Source organism: Lissotriton vulgaris, chromosome 8, assembly GCF_964263255.1.
Source record: "Lissotriton vulgaris chromosome 8, aLisVul1.2, whole genome shotgun sequence".
NCBI classification, from domain to species: domain Eukaryota; kingdom Metazoa; phylum Chordata; class Amphibia; order Caudata; family Salamandridae; genus Lissotriton; species Lissotriton vulgaris.
This window is the reverse complement of record NC_141696.1, coordinates 287,039,081-287,058,349: the sequence shown is the minus strand read 5'-3', so window position 1 is coordinate 287,058,349 and position 19,269 is coordinate 287,039,081. Positions and strand designations below refer to the sequence as shown.

Here is a 19,269-nt window from a genome sequence, read left to right as displayed (position 1 = left end):
AAATCTCATCAGTCACAAGGTCTAGAGCACAAAGAATGTATGGCAATTAGACAACATATTATATGAAGAAAAACTTGAGTTATTTCTGTTATCCAGTGAGAAACAACCTTAAAAAGCAATATGAAAGCTAATGGGAAAATGACCTCTCTACATATTTCAGCAATAACAAATGAGCAACTATTAATATGAAGCTTGACTAGCTATTAAGCAGTCATTTTAGCCAAGAGGACCATTTGCTTTCAAAATTTTCCCAGGGCAGCAGCTCTACAAGGCATAACTACTGGACTCCAGAATAAAATTCTGGATTTACCTTTTGAGATAATTACATGCAGATGGATTGAATGTACCTCTACATATTTTAGGACTACTTTGATTCTACATGCCAATTAGAATACTCTTCTGTGATTTAAAAAAAACATGAGCACTGTCAGCTGGGCAGTCACTGAGAAAAAAAATTTGTATTGTTTAAAGGAGACGTAACCAGAAACTTTGCAGTGAAAACATACTTTTGTTCTTCAATAAATACATTTGTTTTGGTGATTTGTTTGTTGGATATATGTATTTGTGTGAATTCCAGTGAATGTTTGGGGAGTGTTTTGATTCACTCTACCCTTTTAGAGAGTGTTAGGGGTACCGTCGCTCAAAGTTGAATGACTAGATAGGGATTCTTTCATGTTTGTGGATTAAGTATCATATCTTTAAAGTATGGAACTTTAATTAAATGTTTTGTCTCCTGTCACATTGTACTAGTGAAAAACACAAAATTCCTCAGGGTGAACAAAAACATGCACACCTACACTTTTCTCTCCAATCAAACTAATCGACCACATACACTTACATACCTATCATTCAACCAGAGCATATATCTTTGTTTGGAACAACCTGGAACCTATATAGAGAAAAACATTAAACTCCTCAACTTCAGATGTAGCACTTACATATATATAATTTTATTAAAATAACAAATTTAGACAGTTAAAAAATACAATTTCTCTATACAACGGAATTTGCAATAGGTCAAACCCCCCCTAAAGAAAATAATTTAAAAACACATTACAATCATGGATGATATACAATTCATATCCAGTAGGAAGTATAAGCCAATATGATTAAAAACATCAATATCAGTGTATAATAATGTAATAGTTGGCTCTATCTAGACAACAGCATACAAACCCGTGTCGATTTGGTTTCCTTTTGTAGACGGATATTGATATTTTTAATCGTATTCGCATCTACTTTTTACTGAATATGAATTGTATATCATCCATGATTGTAATGTGTTTTTTTATTTTTCATTTATTTTATTAATATTATTGCATTTACATGCATATCTACATGAACAATAAACCTCTCCATCAGACGATAGATTGTATATATCAACTATTACGGCATACACGACAGACGTATCACAGCCTAGAAATTTTACTATACGGCAATTGACTTTACACTCATAACTCCCCTCCCATCGCCAACCTCCTCTGATCACATTTACAATCCATCCCATGCAACCCTTCCTATGCTTACGGGCTTGCTTCGGGGGCTGAGTCAGTTTGTGGATTCTCACAGATATTTCCCGAACGTCATTCCATTGTCCCCATTTTCTGTACCATTTTTTGGGACATCCTCTATGGGTGCCCTCGTAATGTGTTTTTACATTTTTTTCTTTAGGGGGGTTTGAGCTATTGCAAATTCCATTGTATAGAGAAATTTTATTTTTTAACTGTCTACATTTGTTATTTTAATAAAATTATATATTTGTAATCTCTACATCTGAATTTGAGGGGTTTTATTTTTTTCTCAATGTAGGTTCCAGGTTGTTCCAAACAAAGATATATGCTCTAGTAGAATGATGGGTATGTAAGTGTATGTGCTCAATTAGTTTGATTGGAGAGAAAAGTGTAGGTGTGCATGTTTTTGTTCACCCAGGGGAATTTTGTGTTTTTCACTGTTATTGAGTGCTCTGTTTCCTGGGACAGCTGAGCCACCTCTCTTATTTTTCACATTGTACTAGTGTGCAGGGCTCTTGATTATCTGTAGTCCACCTATCAAATATAAGGAACTGAGTCTGGTGTGACCTCCATTCACCAGAGCCCATCCAACCTACTACTCCTCCATTGTGGACCTTTATTGATTGCTGTGGTATAAACAGTAACTTCAAGGGGTTAACATTTGAAGGGTCTCTCCTTTCCTTTTCAGAAAACAAAGAGAATTTTTGTTTGCATGTGAGTGAACATGAACAAAAGAACCAATTGATGTATGGAAATCTGGGCAATGCAAACATTCACCCCCAGTCACAAGGCTCTGGGTTTAATCCTCCATTCTTTTTCTCACCGCACCACCCCAGTGTGGACCCAGCCATATGCAAATCAGTCTTGACACTGTTCCTTGTGAGAACAGTCCTGACCGAACTGCCAAGCCAGGTCCTCCCTGGACCGGAAACAAGCATCCTGGGACCGGTTTCAGGACATCACCCTTCTGCAGCCATGCTAGCTTGATTCCAGTGGTCGCTGGGTTAAGACTGATTTGTATATGGCTGGGTTCAAAACTGGAATGGCATGGGGAGCAAAAAAACAATGGATTTAGGCCCAGATCTCTGTACTGGGGTGAATGTATGACATTGTTCTGTATTCTGTCCATTAATTGTTCTTTTTGCATGTGAGTGAACATAAAGCCATGAAGTTTTCCCGGAATATGTTATTCTGAATGTATTTCTTTTGAAGGCAGCTTAGTAGGACAGCTCCAGTATGGTACACCAACCTATTCTTTCACTTTCATGAAGAAGTTGCTGCAGAGTGAAGGATTTTGATAATTCACTGAAGAATAGTATGTTTAGAGGTTACAGAGTTTTTCACCGATGTTAGTTGAATGCCTGTGGGCATGTATAGCTAACCAATCCATCCGTTTTTTTAACACAATATTTTGGTACACTGCCTGTGGAATAAGTCAATGTTTCAGTGTTGATTATTGTAATACAAATACAATTGTTTCACACCTGATGTAGAACATACGAGAAGGCACTAAACTGACTTGCTTAAAACCGTGTTTCACACTTACAAACCACTTGTGTTCCACGGTGGTCAATCAAAAGATGCACCTAAAATATTTCATGTTTACTGCATGAACGACTGGAAGGAACATTAGGCAACATGAGTGATCTCTGTAGAGTTCATGACATCTAACAATCTGTGTAAACCAGGTGCTGAGACACTAATGTATGATTGGTCATCCTAAATTATAGCACCTGTTTTTACACCCAAAGACTCTTTCTCTATGCCCAATTTTTCTGCTCCCTCTCTTTCTTCTCTCTCACTTTCGCTCTCATTCATACTCTCTCTCTACCTTTCTTTTGAACTGTAAAAAGTACTTTGAATGCTTCATCCTGCTGGATGGCTAAGTAGAGGACTTATCTCTGACACTGATGAAAAGACCCAAGCAGGTCGTAATCCTGATGAAGAGAAAAGCTAAATTACTTGGTGAAAATATTTTTTCTTCTGGTAGTTAAGATCTGTGCTGGGCAAAGAATCATTCCAATTTTTTTACACTTAGAATCGTATTTATGTTTTCTGGACAAATGCTTTGTAACCTAGGGGCCGATTCCGATTCGGGAAACGTGACCGTATGACGATTCGTATTCGTAGCGGTTTCCGTACGAATCGTAAAACTCCGTCCGAATCACGTAGTACGATGTGTAGGCCCGAAGTACGTATGAATCGTTGCGTACCGTACAAAATTCAAGTGTAAATCCGTATGACATAGACCCGCACGGTAAACCGTACAAATCGTAAACATGCCGTATGACCCCCAAGTACGACCCGGATCGGACACGTGAATGCGATTCGTACGGTAAACGTCGTGTATAGGCAATTCGTTCCGAGAGCCACACAATAGCAGACGCCCCGTATACCTAAATTCAAGGGCTGTACGCACGTACACGTACGAGCTTCGGGGGGTACGAACCGTACCCCTACGCACCGCACACCAGCAGTCAGGGGGGGTACGCACCATACCCCTATGCACCGTACCCCCATAATCCAAGGGTGTACGCGCTGTACCCGTACGCACCGTACCCCTGCAATGATGGGGTGTACGCACCGTACACGGGGGGTCCATTCCGTACGCATTTCGACCCGAAATCTGGTTTTACGGACGTTTAAAACTCCTGTAGCAAAAGAGTCGTACGGAGTGCTATCGACACGAATCGTACTCGTCGGGTCGGAAAATGCTGCTTCGGACAGTACGGATGTAGCGTACTGCGTGTTCTGAATACGATTCGTACGGATTAATGGTTTGTACGGGCTGTGGTACGATTCGTACGGAGAACTACATTGTGTACACATCGTACGTACGGTTACGGTTCTCCCTACGATTCGTGCTGGAAAAAGGCTATGTACGACGATTCGGACGGCTTTTTCCCGAATCGGAATCGGCCCCCCAGTGTCCAATTCACAAGGCATTTATAAGTGTATGATGCAGTACCCCTCTAGTACTACTTCACGTTCTCTTAAATTATTTTGAGAATCGTCCCCAAAACATGTAATATGTTAAATAAAATATTCAGGGGCAATTCATATACATTTAGTACAAAAGACTGTGCCTCAATATTACTCGTTTTTTAGTTATACGTTACAGGGGCCGATTCACAAAGGCATTTAGGAGTTCCTCTGTACACACTCTTAACTGCCTTTGTTAATCACCCCATAGTATTTTGGAATATTGATTTCAGAAGTACAACTTGGGTGTGCAATATATGCAATTGTAGTTAGCAGCGGTGTGCCTTTGCCCGTTCTGTACTTATAATTATCAAATTGTAATGAGAGTTTGATTTCTTATCATTTTCATTTCTGGACAGAATAATAACTCTAGGTTACAAACAGCCACTGGAAAGGGAGGACCTGTTTGAACTCGATGAAAATGATTCCTCTTACACTGTATGTCCTAACTTCGAAAAGCACTGGAGGAAAGAAGTCCTTAAGCAGACGGAGTCATCAAAGGTGATGTGTGACTAGCTTTTTCTAATCTGGTTCTTCCACAGTGTTTTTATGCAAGACAATCAAAACAACATAAATTCAGTGAATGTCTAACAAACTATTGTTTATTTGCATGTAGCAACTAGATGTCAATGTATATAATAAATAAATACATTTAAATTCATTAAAATATAAAGTATCACACATAAAGTAAATTCAAACGTGCAAACTGAGTGATATACTCTGCAGCTCAGGAACAAATAGAGAACACTGAAAAAATTGCTTCTTTACTAAATATTAAATGATCTGATTTTCACAGTTGTAAGGTGCATGAGGAGAGATTTAGAGGGGGGTGAAAGGGAAGCTACACTATACATGTATTCGAAAATTAGTTATATTTCTTGTCCGATGTGGCTGAATCGGGATATGATTTGCTCAGAAAGACTGGTTAGATACAAACAATTGATGAAGAGGTATTCTTTAGGTGCAGAATCGCATAAAAACAGCACGAGTACATACATACTCGATTGTTTCTGCAAAATTCATAGCTGCAGTTGTGATACTGTGCTACACAATATTATATTGATAAGCAATATATATTTATATTTATAGTATAAATAGGTAAGTATAGGTTTTATGTGCTTAACTCCACCTAATGTTCCTAATCTTCAGAGGACTTTGATGTGGAATTAAAAATATTAAATCTGTACTTACTTATAAGTAGATACCATGTCAATATTTAAATCATCAATATTTTGACTGCAATATTTTTTTGACATTTTATTGTAGTTTTTATTGTAGTCAATATTCTGATATACAGCCGATAGAGTGCATACAATCAATTCACCTTGAAGTTATATATACACACACACAACTATCACAAGGAAACAACTTGACAGAGATTTGGTAGATGTATTTTAAAATCTTCCAGTGGTTCTGCTGGTGGAATACTGTCACTAAAAGGTCGAACTCTCAGAACTTCAAAAATTGGGAAACAATACAATGCAAATGCACAAAACTACTTATTTATATCCTTTCCCAAGTTGTGAATTTCAAGGACCCATGATATCAAGAGTCTAAGAAAGAGAAGAGATTGCATTTTAACCCAAGCAATGTGTGTAAGAGTTAGATCACTTTAACAAACCGTCCTCAACCTTTCTTCACAAACACAGGAATGTCTGAAGTAGGAGGAGATAGACAAGGTAGAGTAGAGAAAAAATGAAAAAGCAACTTAGACATGCAATTTGACATGAGAATTTTGACAATGCCTCAAATTCAGTGTATATACAAACGTCCTGCTGTAATAGTTCTGCTATTATTTAAATCACTCTAGCAACACAATAGTGCTGCCCAAAACGTTTTTTGGTCTATGTTTTTATGTTTAGTCATTTGAAGCGCAACCAGTGACATAAAGTGCATCATGGCCCTGACAGTCATCTATCTAACCAAAGCACGTATCATATTATTCACAATAAACTGGGGGGAAATGTAGATATTGCCTGAATGAAAGATGATTTTCTGTCGCACAGATAGGCAGAGAAGAGGTGTGCTCATACTCTGTTTTATGAACTCTAATGTGGATGTCAGGAAAGAAAATGTGGCACCAAGGGTCCATGTTGAGGTATAGCATTTCAGTTTCTTGCAGACGAGCCAATTCTTTATATATCATTGTTCAAGGAAGAGACACTTGAATGTGATTTTCTGTTGAGGTGGTAGATAATGACAATCCCTGAGTATGACAGATATGTTTTCTCTGCTTCCCCATCAAAATACTCAACTTGCAGCAGCATTCTGGAAGTACAGGATTTGAAGGAAAAGGGTTTCTGAATAGGTCAGCAATATCACAATTGAAAAATTTAGCACTGCCTGCCCTAGAGAGTTAAAGATCATGGGAGAGAGAGGTCTAATGAGATACACTCCCAGTTTTTCAGACTCAGTCTTTAAATCTTCATATTCATTTTTACAATTACTGTGACTGTCCGGGACTACGTGGGGAACACAGTCAGGGACTTGGGCAAGGACTGGTAACTGGGTAGAAAACTTACACAAGAAGAGGAGTACAGCGCTGCCCAGGATCATACAGGGAGTCAGAGGAGAAAAAGGGATCCAAAGGGGAAGCCTGTACAAGTGAACAAGATGGGTAAGACTCAGAAAGGAAGGGCCCTCACAAGGCAATTTAGCATTCAGAATAACTACACCCAGGACGAATGTGCAAGACATATATATGAAACATTAACAATAAAGGGGGGTATGGGGTAAAGCACTCCGGAGCTCCACACAGTAGGACTGAAGCTCAGTAAGTTTCTTACCCACAATTGCTATTACAGATACTGACTGCAAATACCCACATGTAGGATATGCATGCAAAGGCAGGGTCTGTGGAGTTTATACCTTTGGTGATGTTAAAAAGGTAACTCAAAGACAATACTCACAGTGAACAACAAACACCACCTAGGTAGTCAGCTGTGCCCACGGATCCTAGCGATCAAACAGGAACATGCAAGGCAGTAACAGCTAGGGGGTGGAACTAAACACAAGCACAATAGGCAAGGGGCTAGCAAGGAGGAGTGCTTAACAGGAAAGGAAGAAAATCACAGGGCACACTTGGCAGACAGCAGGTAACAAACATACTAGGTAACAGAAGCAAGACAGCAGAATAGAAAGACAGCAAACTAGGAACTGGAACCAAGGAATTGGGAAGAAGGGCAGGGACTGGAAAGGGATATACAGAAGGAGAGACTACAAGGGTATAATAGAATAGTGCAGGTTAAGGAATCAAGAAAACAAAGTAGCATAGAAAGCAGTGCTGGGGCAGGAACAAGAATTGAGCAAAGGTTCAGGAGTCATGGTAGCACTGCAGGCAGTTCTGGTTCAGGAACACGGAATTACTAAAGCTTCAGGAGTCAAGGTAGCACTGCAGGCAGTGCTAGTTCAGGAACAGGGAAATTACTATAGCTCAGGGGTCAATGTAGCACTGAAGGCAGTGCTAGTTCGAGGAAACATGGAATAGCTACAGCTCAGGAAACCAGGAGTTAAGAGAGCACTGCAAGCAGTGCAAACCAGGAACAAGAAATAGCTGAAGCCCAGGAACAGGAACGAAGAATAACTATAGCTCAGGAACTCAGGAAACAAGAGCACTGCAGGCAGTGCTAATTCAGGTACAAGGAATAGCTATAGCTCAGAAACTCAGAAAACAAGGTAGCACTGCAATCAGTGCATATTCAGGAGAAGGGAAACTGCTGCAGTTCAAGAACAAGAAATACTAAGGCTCAGGGGTCAAGGTAGAACTGTAGGCAGTGCTAATTGAGGAACAAGGAAAACAGCAACAGATCTGGAACAAGGCATAACTAAAGCTCAGAAAACAAGAATAGCAAAAGCTCAGGGAGCACTAGAAACAAGGATTGGTCTCACCAGTAAACAGCTACAATGATGACCAACATTGGCCTGAAGGGAGTTGGGGCTTAAAAGAGCTCACAGTAATCATATGCATCAGATGTGAGCAGGCTAGCAGCAGCCAGCCCCAGGTGAGCTGAATTCCTCCACCCATCCTTGGCGTGCAGGGGTGGAGACTAAGCAGAGAGAAGGGAATTCTAGGTAATAGAGTTTCCAGCATAAGCAGACTGGCTTCCACAAAATCCGGCATGAATTGGGAATGGATGTCAATTCCCAAATGACGTCCAAATGCCTGGAAGTCAGGAAATGCATACAGGGGAGTATCTGGAGGCATATTAGAACATTGTAAAGCCCCAAAATTCGGCCCTCTTGTGGTGGGCATGAGAGTACAGGGAGTGAATCGTGACAGTTTCACTAAACTCTGCAGAAATTACTTGTACCATGCAAGTTATCAAGAAATGTTAAGGTTATTTTCATAGATAGAGAGATCAGGTATTTCACAACAAGTAAACAGGTTTCACACATCAATTGATTATGGCTGACTTCATAAGTAGTGGGATATCCTCAAATGAATCGTCTGAGATCAAGGTTTGAATGTTCATTCTTACTTCTTACCTCATTAGCTTAGGCATTTTCCATACATTCTCTTGCATCTCTTCAAACGTATTTGAAAAGCCTCTGTTTTTTAGCACAACTTTATAAAATTTCAAGCATATGTCTGTTTTCCAATCCTTTTTTTTTAAATTTGTTTTTTATTTTTATTTATTTTTTTGTCCCGTGGTATTGAGAAAGGATTAAGCAGATACAAACACAGGTCTGAGCAAGTTATACATATGAAATTATACAGTGTTAAAAAAAAATAGATAATACATTATTACTTTGACAACCACTCCTCAAATGGTGCCCAGTTCTTAGCAGCAGTTAGGCGTCTTTTCCTTCCTCTAAACGCCTGAACAGCAGTCTCTAATTTGAACCATGCCAACATCCTGGTCTTCCAGTGAGAAAAGGTGGGAGATTCAGGATTTATCCAAAGTGATGTAATGCAAAGTCTTAACATGGCCATAGCAATAAACAGAAAAGCGTGAAGATACCTTGTTCTTTGAGTGGCCATTGAATGTTCATATCCAGTAATTATCACTTCCGCAGAAATTTTGACAGGGGTTTGAGTTATCAAAGTGAGAAACGTTTCGGCTTGAGTAATGAAAATAGATAACTCCGGACAGGCATAAAACATATGAACACAATCTGCAGAAGAAAGTTTACATCTTGCACAGAAAGAACCTTTGCCCCCAGTAACAGCTCCCCATCTAACAAGTTTGGCAGGAGTATAGTAAAGATTAAACATAGACATGTAACTTTGGGTACGCAACGTACCTGAAACCAAAACAGACCTGGCTAAAGCCAACGGGAATTTTAAATCTACAGAAGACACTCCAAATTTAATCGCCCATTTGCTGTTCTGATCGGCTAGGTCGTCTGGGAGTTGAGTTAAAAAAGCCTGATATAGATTCCCTAATCTGTTTTTTTTTTTCGCACTAGTTCTAGTTTTAGAATTTTGTCAAACATTATTGGATGTAGGGGGAGGATTTTGTCAAAAAAACTTCTGATTTGCAAATACTTAAAAAAATGGTTAGACTGCAAATTAAACTTTTCCTTCAAAAAAGAAAATGAAGCCATTTGCCCAGAGTGGGCTAAGTCACCAATTTCCTTCAAACCGCCAGATATCCACGAGCCAGCCACCCCCTCTTGAAATATTGATGGAAGTAGACCAGAAGCATTAAATGGAGTATAGTAATTGAATTTGGAAATATGAAAATGACGGCGAACTTTCTGCCAGATTGTGAATAAGGCCCAGGATAGCTTAAATTTAGTCTTTTTGAAGTAGCTTGGTTCGAGAATGCGTGTTAATACTCCATTTGTAGCATCACCTAATGCTATTGTATATATTGAAGGTGAGAGATGTGCCTTGATTTCAGCTGAATCTCCTAATAAAGGCACGGAAAAATGCTGGATCATGGCTGCATAGTAATGATATATTAAGTTCGGGACTGACCAGCCGCCCCAGTCCTGTGGGAGGCAGGTCCACTTAGCAGCCCTTCTTGGTTTCCGATAGGACCATAAAAAACGCTGACAGATCCTCTCTGCTCTAGTTAAAGTTAACTTAGAAATTAAGAGTGGGATGGATCTAAAGAGATATAAGAATTTGGGGAGAACAAACATTTTCAAAATATTGCAGCAACCAAATAATGATGAATGGAGATGATCCAATCTCTCTAGCTTATTGTGAAGTAGATCAATGATAGAGGAATAATTTATTTCCAAAATCTGATCTACATCAGCAGTAATTCGGATACCGAGATATGTTGCCTCTGTAACTATAGGAACATGAGAAATTGGTGTAGCCGCGGATTGGACAATTTGGGTCTTGGCTATATTGAGCTTATACCCTGAAATTGAGCCGAATTGAACTGCTAGAGCTTCTAGTACCGGGAATGATCCAGCGACATTATCAGTTAGTACAACAATATCATCGGCGTAAGCCAATGCCTTATATTGAGTTCCATTAACTATAATAGGAGAAATGGTCTGAGACTTTTCAATCAATGAAAGAAAAGGATCAATAAATAAAGCAAAAAGAAGAGGAGAACAGGGACATCCCTGTCTAGTACCCCTGGTAATAGAAAAATAATCAGATTCATTCCCTGAGATACGTATTTTTGCAGTTGGAGATATATAAAGGGCTTGAAGAGCTTGAATAAACTCAGAGGTATAACCCTTCCAACGCAAAACGGCCCATAAATACCCCCAGGAGACCCTGTCGAACGCCTTTTCGGCGTCTAATAGGATCACTCCGAGGGGTGAATTTGTGACCTTGGCCCAGTCTAGCAAGGCAATGACGCGCCTAATATGATCGGTCGTGTCCCTACCAGGAATAAACCCATGTTGATGCAGGGATACCAGAGGGAGAATAGTGTGGGCTAATCGACATGCTAATATCCTTGAGTAGATTTTGCTATCTGTATTGATTAGCGCTATCGGACGATATGATGCAGGACTAGGCTCATCTTTGCCCTTTTTTTTAAAAAGGACAACTGTCGACTGGCACCAAGAATCAGGAACAGACCCAGCCTGGGCAAGCCTAAAGACCTCGAGCATTTGTTGCTTAAATAAATATGCAAAGGTTTTGTAAAACTCTAGATGAATGAGGTCAGGACCAGCAGCTTTACCATTAGAGAGAGATTTCATGGCAGATTTGACTTTCTCCCAGCTTATAGGTTCTGCCAGGATTTCATTCTGCTCAGTAGTAACCTTCTGAGTATCGATTGATTGAAAAAATTGATCCAGAGTAGCTTGCTGTTGCAGAGTTATATTAGGTTCCTCTGATAAAGAATCAAATAAAAATTAACAAAAGCATTCATTACACCACTATTAGTTTCTTGGATGACCCCTGATTCATCTCTGACCCTAATAATGCGACTGGCTACTGCCCTTTGTTGTAGGCGTTTTGCTAGGACCTTACCTGAGCTCTCACCATATTCATACATAGACGTTCGAAATTGATAGTATTTGGCCGCGATATCTTTATAAAAGGGTTCTAATAAGTTAGACTTTGCTATTGCAACTAATTTCTGACTAATTACCACATCTTGCCCCATACGGATGTTAGTGCTGAGATCACGCTCTGCTTGTTGGAGATTTTCTATTCTAGTTCTGTTCTGTTTTCCAGCGATATGGAGCAAATCTCTTCGTTTCGCCACGCAGAGCAGCCTTGAATGTGTCCCAGACAATACAAACTGAGGCAATGTCAGTATTAATTTCAAAAAATTCTAAAATCCAGGGAGTAAGTTGTTCTTTATAGAGTTGATCTAAGAGAAGTTTCCTGTCATAAGTCCATGATCTAATTTGGTTGACAGGTCGCTCCCATGGGAGAATAAAAATGATAGGATTATGATCAGATATGGTCCTAGGATGGGTTTCTATCATAGCCAGACCTGCCCCTTGGGCAGAAATAAAGACTAAATCAATACGAACCATTTTATTGTGGGGTATAGAATAAAAAGTATAGCCTTCTTTATCTGGGTAATGAAAATGCCAAAGGTCTATCAAACCATGTTCAATTGCAAGTGTTCGAAGGGCCTTATATACTTGAGGCTTTCGCCCTAGATAGGTGCTATGCATTAGGATATCAGTCTGACTGGGAATATTAATGTTGAAATCGCCACAGAACAGCATTGGGTGGGGCCAGCCAGCTAGTTCCACATTTAGATTTTTGAGCACCTGAGGGTCGTCAAGATTAGAAGCATATATTGAACAAACAGAAAACAAACGTCCATTAATCAATAACTCTACAACTAGCCACCTTCCTGAATTATCTTCCTTTACCCTTTTAACCCGCCCAATCCCAGTTTTTAAAATAATAGCCACACCCCTGTTCGTGGACGTTTGACGAGTACAAGCCACTGAATCATATCCTAAGAATCTCAGATGCCCACGCCTACTCCAAGGTATATGGGTTTCCTGTAGGCAAATTAGATCTACCTTCATCACCTGTAACATTTTATGAAAGATCCTGCGTTTCTTAGGATCATTTAATCCACAAACGTTCCACGTTGCACATATCAAACTAGGACTCACCATTGAATTTAATCATGGGCAACCAGCCTTGAGGAGCTATTGGACCTTTTATAGAGGAGATTATATCAATACAGATTACTTCAGAGAGAAATGAAGAAAAAAAATTAGCATCATCCTGCTGAATGCATTTTGAAAAATCAGACCATACATTACAATAAAGAATGTCAACACCACCACCTACCACCAGCAGAACCCCAGTCGCCCCATCCCCCCCTCCCACCCCAGCTAGGCCCTCCCGCCCACCCCCCCACACCCCCCTCCCGTCACCTCCCGAACAGAGCATCAGGACCGTAGTCCTTGCGATGGTTGAAAAGGCGTACCCCACACTCTACTGATCCCGTGGTAGACCCCTGTTTTGAAAATAGTGATGACCCAATAGCACCAGTAAAGAAAGATTCAAGTTTTACATAAATCAGTTAGGTCATCTTTAGAGCTAGGCTTTAGACTGCCATGATTCCGAAAACATAGAAAGACATTAGATAAACATGAACATTGCATAAGTCAGTCTATATTGAGTCCAGAAACTCCTTAGCAGGTATCTCCGATAGAAAAAACTTAGTTTGGCCCTTAACAATGACTTTTAGTTTTGCAGGGAAGAGCAAAAAGGCCTGGGCCCCTTTAGCCTGAAATGCTGATATCAGCTGTCGGAGATGCCAGCGGCGATCAACAGTTTCTGAACAAAAATCTGGACGAACAAAAAACGGAGAATTCTTAGCAGATCGTTTTTTGTTAGGTTTGGCAAGATCAAATATGCGCTCTCGGGCAAGGAACTTATTGAAACAAACAAGAATCGCACGAGGATAGGGATTATTAGTAGCAGAGGATTGCTTTTGGATGTTAAATGGGAACCTATGGGCTCTCTGTATCTCCAAGTTCCAATCCCATTGAGTGACATCTGGGAAGGCTTCCGTGAAAAGATCCACTACAAACTGTCGGCCATCTTCACCCTTTTTTTTTTCCTCTATACCCAGAATTCGAAGGTTATTCCTTCTGGTGCGATTCTCAAGATCTGAGTGTTTCCAAAGAATGTCCTTGCGCTGTTCTTTTATCTCTATTGCCAAGTCCCTCTGAACTGCTGTAGAGTCTTCGAGAGCAGAGATCCGTTCCTCTGCTTCAGCAAGCCTTGCAGTTGTCTCCGCACTGGTTTTAATCACTCGTCGCAAGGAGTTCTGCATTTTCCGACATACACCTTGAGTACGCATATTCTCCAACCTGGTTGCCTCTCTATGCATCATGATGGTTTGATATATTGTTATTAGAGAGACCTCTTCAGGAATAGCATCAGTACTGGGGGAAATGTCCTTGTTATTTATTGAAGGCTCTTCAGTTGATTTCTGCGAGTCCTGTTCAGTAAGCTGTAGAGATAGTTTAACAGCAGGGAGCTTGCGGACTGTGTCGGTGAATGTCGGGGCGTCTGAATCCCTTGTGGCGTCACTGAGATGCCAATCAGCAGAATCACTATCATAGTCTGACCACTGTTGCTCCAAATCCTCATCTTCCTCTCCACCAGAAATTGAGTGGTCAGAGACTGAGTAGAACTTATCGGTAGTCTCACTAGTTTCAGACCCCCTTGTATCTAAAGGGCGGTCAAGATTCTAAAGCAGATAGAGCCATACTCAGGGGGGGGACTACATTACCCAGAATGCCTTGTGCAGAATTGTGAACAGGGTTAGAGGGGTCAGAATCTGGATGCTGGATCTGCCCTGATACCAATGATGAAACAATATTGTCAACTGAATCATTTGAGGGGGAAGCCTGCTGCTGATCGGAGGGTGAGGTCAGTATTAAAGTCTCAGTAACAGTCTCAGTAACAGTTATTTTAACCCCCTCCTTACCGGGCTGGGCTTCCGCAGAGTTGTCAGTCAGAGTGAGATTTGACAATGGAGTGAGGACTGGAACCGGAGTTAGCGCTGAAGCCTTCGGTTTTGTGCCGAGTCGATCAAACAGCTCCGGCAGTGTCTCACCCTTTGCAGAGGGTGATTTCTGCGCCGGCACCGAACACACCTTCTGAACCTTCTGCACTGTGAGAGGGGCCGGGAGTTTCGCACCAGTTTCCTGATTGCTCCGGGTAACGCTACGAGCCTTAAGAGCCGCGGTGGCCGCTTTCGCATGCAATTTCGACGGCATGCTGCAGGGCGTCGTTGAAGCTGAGGAATCACGGCGAAAAACGGCAGCAGGTGATTCCCGTTGTATGCGCCCCGGAGAATGAGCCGAGTAAACGAGGACCAGTATAGTGAATGGTCCGCCGGACCCACAGAAGTTTTAGAGAGAGCCTGGCTCTGAGAAAATCCAGGCGGGAGGTGAAAGCCATAAAGCACAGAGCTGCTTTCTTTAATTATGCAATTTTTGAAATGCAGAAAGCGGTGAGGCTGTCGGCACAGCTAGCCAGAGGTCCGCCACGGGTCAGGAGAGTACAACGCCAGCTCACTCGGCCGAGGTCATCTTGCTCCCGATAACCGTCTGTTTTCCAATCCTGCTTGGCATTTGTTATCCTTTCTGCCCACTCCATTTCTAATTTTTGTTTTCCATCAACAGTACTAGAGCCGTCATGTCTTTAGTGTATGTGCTTATGGCCCCTCTCCCCTTCCATGTGCTGCACAGAAAAAATACTATGTCATTTTTCACTTCTCACACCATTACCTTTGAACGATTTTCTACAATATGCATTCAGAATCCCTGTATCTGTGAGCAGAGACAGGGTGTGTGACAGATATCACCCAGCTGTCCTACTGCACCTATATTTTTTGTCTCTGCCCAGCTTGTGCAGTCTCTTTCTAAAGCGATAGATTGCATGTCCGTATTAATTGGAAGAACCCATGATTGGATGCTATTGATCACTTTGCAAGAAAACATCACAGACCAGGTGCAGTCCTTTTCCTCAAATGGCCCAAGTCTCCCTACTGGTAAGAAAGTGAATTATTTTTTGGGGTGGATGGTAGTCTACCACAAGTGATAAAATCACTAACCTGTCAAAGGTTTCAGTAATTTAAACAGGATGACAGTTCCTCATAGCTACGGTACAAAGCAGACAGGCTTTACTTGAAGAAAATATGTGAAGCATTTAAAAGTAACAAAACAGTAAAAAAGTTAAAGAAATGAAAATCTCATTCCAATTTATAAACAGAGTTTTAAAAGGGAGAAAACTTTACTAATCAAAGTGGCTCCAAAAGTACATAAATCCAAAAAATGAAACCGGAGATACGATTTTTAACAATGTAAGCGGAAAAACTGCCAAGAAAAGTATGGCTTCCAATGGATGCAATGGTCACGGTAGACCTGGGCCAATATGCAATTTCAGGGGCCAACCGCGATGTGGCCAGATACACCAAGTGATTTGGTTCCAGTGGATAGTCTGGAAGTCAAAAAGTCAAAAAATTGGACTTTGTCACTTCACTGACAGAAAGATTTGTACATTTCTGCTACATCCCAAAGCAGAAAGGGACTTTCTCACATTTTGAAAAGAAAAGTACTCCCTGCTTTAGTTGATGATGCAACTGTTACTGCTGCCATGTAACTGAAGAAAATTACAAAAAACAATTTGATGGACAGTATGTAGATCAATGTCTTACATTCACCCCAGTACAAGGATCTGGGCCTAAATCCATCGTTTTTTGCACTCCACACCACCCTGGGTTAGATAATGGCTTTATGCAAATCAGCTCTGACCCTGTGCCCCATGGGAACAGTCCAGTCCGAACTACACAGCCATATCTTTCCCAGACCGGAATCAAGCATCCGAGGACCGGACCGGTTTCGAGGTAACACCTCTCATCAGCCCGGCTAGCTTGACTCCAGTGGTGTGGAGGCTCTGGGACTCACGTCTGAGCTACCCCAGTACACTCAGGGAGAAAATGACAAAAAACAATTTGATGGACAGAATGTAGATCAATGTCTTACATTCACCCCAGTACAAGGATCTGGGCCTAAATCCATCGTTTTTTGCACTCCACACCACCCTGGGTTAGATAATGGCTTTATGCAAATCAGCTCTGACCCTGTGCCCCATGGGAACAGTCCAGTCCGAACTACACAGCCATATCTTTCCCAGACCGGAATCAAGCATCCGAGGACCGGACCGGTTTCGAGGTAACACCTCTCATCAGCCCGGCTAGCTTGACTCCAGTGGTGTGGAGGCTCTGGGACCCACGTCTGAGCTACCCCAGTACACTCAGGGAGAAAATTACAAAAAACAATTTGATGGACAGAATGTAGATCAATGTCTTACATTCACGCCAGTACAAGGATCTGGGCCTAAATCCATCGTTTTTTGCACTCCACACCACCCTGGGTTAGATAATGGCTTTATGCAAATCAGCTCTGACCCTGTGCCCCATGGGAACAGTCCAGTCCGAACTACACAGCCATATCTTTCCCAGACCGGAATCAAGCATCCGAGGACCGGACCGGTTTCGAGGTAACACCTCTCATCAGCCCGGCTAGCTTGACTCCAGTGGTGTGGAGGCTCTGGGACCCACGTCTGAGCTACCCCAGTACACTCAGGGAGAAAATTACAAAAAACAATTTGATGGACAGAATGTAGATCAATGTCTTACATTCACCCCAGTACAAGGATCTGGGCCTAAATCAATCGTTTTTTGCACTCCACACCACCCTGGGTTAGATAATGGCTTTATGCAAATCAGCTCTGACCCTGTGCCCCATGGGAACAGTCCAGTCCAAACTACACAGCCATATCTTTCCCAGACCGGAATCAAGCATCCGAGGACCGGACCGGTTTCGAGGTAACACCTCTCATCAGCCAGGCACTCCACACCACTGGAGTCAAGCTAGCCGGGCTGATGAGAGGTGTTACCTCGAAACCGGTCCGGTCCTCGGATGCTTGATTCCGTTCTGGGAAGGACATGGCTTTTGTAATTCGGACTGGACTGTTCCCATGGGGCACAGGGTCAGAGCTGATTTGCATATCGCCATTGTCTAACCCAGGGTGGTGTGGAGTGCACAAAAACGATGGATTTGGGCCCAGATCTTTGGACTGGGTTGAATGTGTGACATTGATCCACATTCGGTCCATCACCTGTTTTGTTTGCCATGTAACTGAAGGTCGGAGACCTGAAGTAAGTTAGCCCCGCTGGCGCGCTTGAGATTTCTTGTGGAAATCTTTTAAAGTCCCAATGCAGAATGCGACTTAGTCATTATTCAGAAGTTCCGAGATCTCTGAGCTGGACGAAGATAAAATCCTGTCTGATCCTGTGGCACTGCCTGTCTGATACTTTTTCTGGCGGGCCCCTTTGGAGAAAACTTTTTCCAAAGTATTCAAACTTTCTTCTTGTTCCTAGACTGCCAGTACACTTGTAAAGCCCCGAGGACCTCAGAGGAAGGCTCATAGAGGCTTTCTATGTCAGACAGAACCAACAGCGAAGTCCAATCAGTTCCAGTTTTTTCTCAACAGCTGGCCACTTCAGGAAAAAGGCCTCTTACAACTTGCTGTTTTCTGGTAGCCACTGATGAGGTCAGTCAACTGTCACCTTCTTAGTTCTGGGTACAAGTGGGAGTAGGGCTTGCTCTTCCAGGTCCCCCCACGGGCCTCAAAAGCAGGCGCATTCCCTTTTCTGTTTCTACGGGTCGAGAGAGTGTTCTAAAGATGGTTCTTTGCGTGCCTCATTTATTACTGGCTCCAGCTAGTGGGTAAGTGGAGGGCCCGAACTCCTGGTTCTTCCCTAACCAATGGGGTAAAAGTTCCCATTCCCAACACTATCCACTTATGCAGCAGTTCTATTTCCTCTCTGCAAATCTTCCCACAGTGCACCTTAATCACAAAATCCAAGATGAGGAAACCCTTCCCCCCTTTGCATAGCCTGTGTGTCCAACCAGAGGTGTGGCCAGGCTAATAAGCATTTACCCCTCTGTGGTCAGTCAAACACGGTTCTCAGGTTAGCTTTCTTTCCACTAGGTTTAGTGCCAGCCTGACCTTGGGTCAAATGCTGGTGCCTTTCTAGGTGTCTCCTGACTTCTGCTTATGACAGGGCCGGCCCCTTTGAAGTTAATTAAGTTCCTTATCCCATCCTAACTGGTTTCCTGCCAGGGGAAATAAAATATGCTTACTCCCAGGCCATTGTCACTGTGCTGAGAGCAGTTGTCACACGTCATCAAGGTCAAGCACATAATTGCCAGTTGCTGGAGAGCTAATGTAAATTTAACCTACCAGGAGCTTCAGACAGTGTAAAGTTAACTTTCTAAAAGCTAGTTTTCCTAAATACGTATTAAAAGTCCAACTTCACAATTGAATTGAGCTTTTATTAAATATTAAAAA

The 19,269-nt window shown here is 41.8% G+C and overlaps 1 protein-coding gene across 3 annotated transcripts in view; it reads left to right on the top strand.

Moving 5' to 3' along the window:
• Positions 1–19,269, top strand: part of LOC147696974 (multidrug resistance-associated protein 1-like) — a 547,338-nt gene that overhangs the window by 134,219 nt on the left and 393,850 nt on the right. For 2 of the 3 annotated variants that reach the window (XR_015299277.1, XM_086934056.1), the window contains exon 3: positions 4,853–4,994. The exons of the other annotated variant lie outside the window; for it this stretch is intronic. Coding sequence is in view for 1 of the 2 variants with exons in the window: in XM_086934056.1 (XP_086790182.1) it covers positions 4,853–4,994 (142 nt within the window). In the remaining variant the exon portion in view is untranslated. The remainder of the gene's footprint in view (positions 1–4,852; positions 4,995–19,269) is intronic. 3 annotated transcript variants of the gene reach the window in all.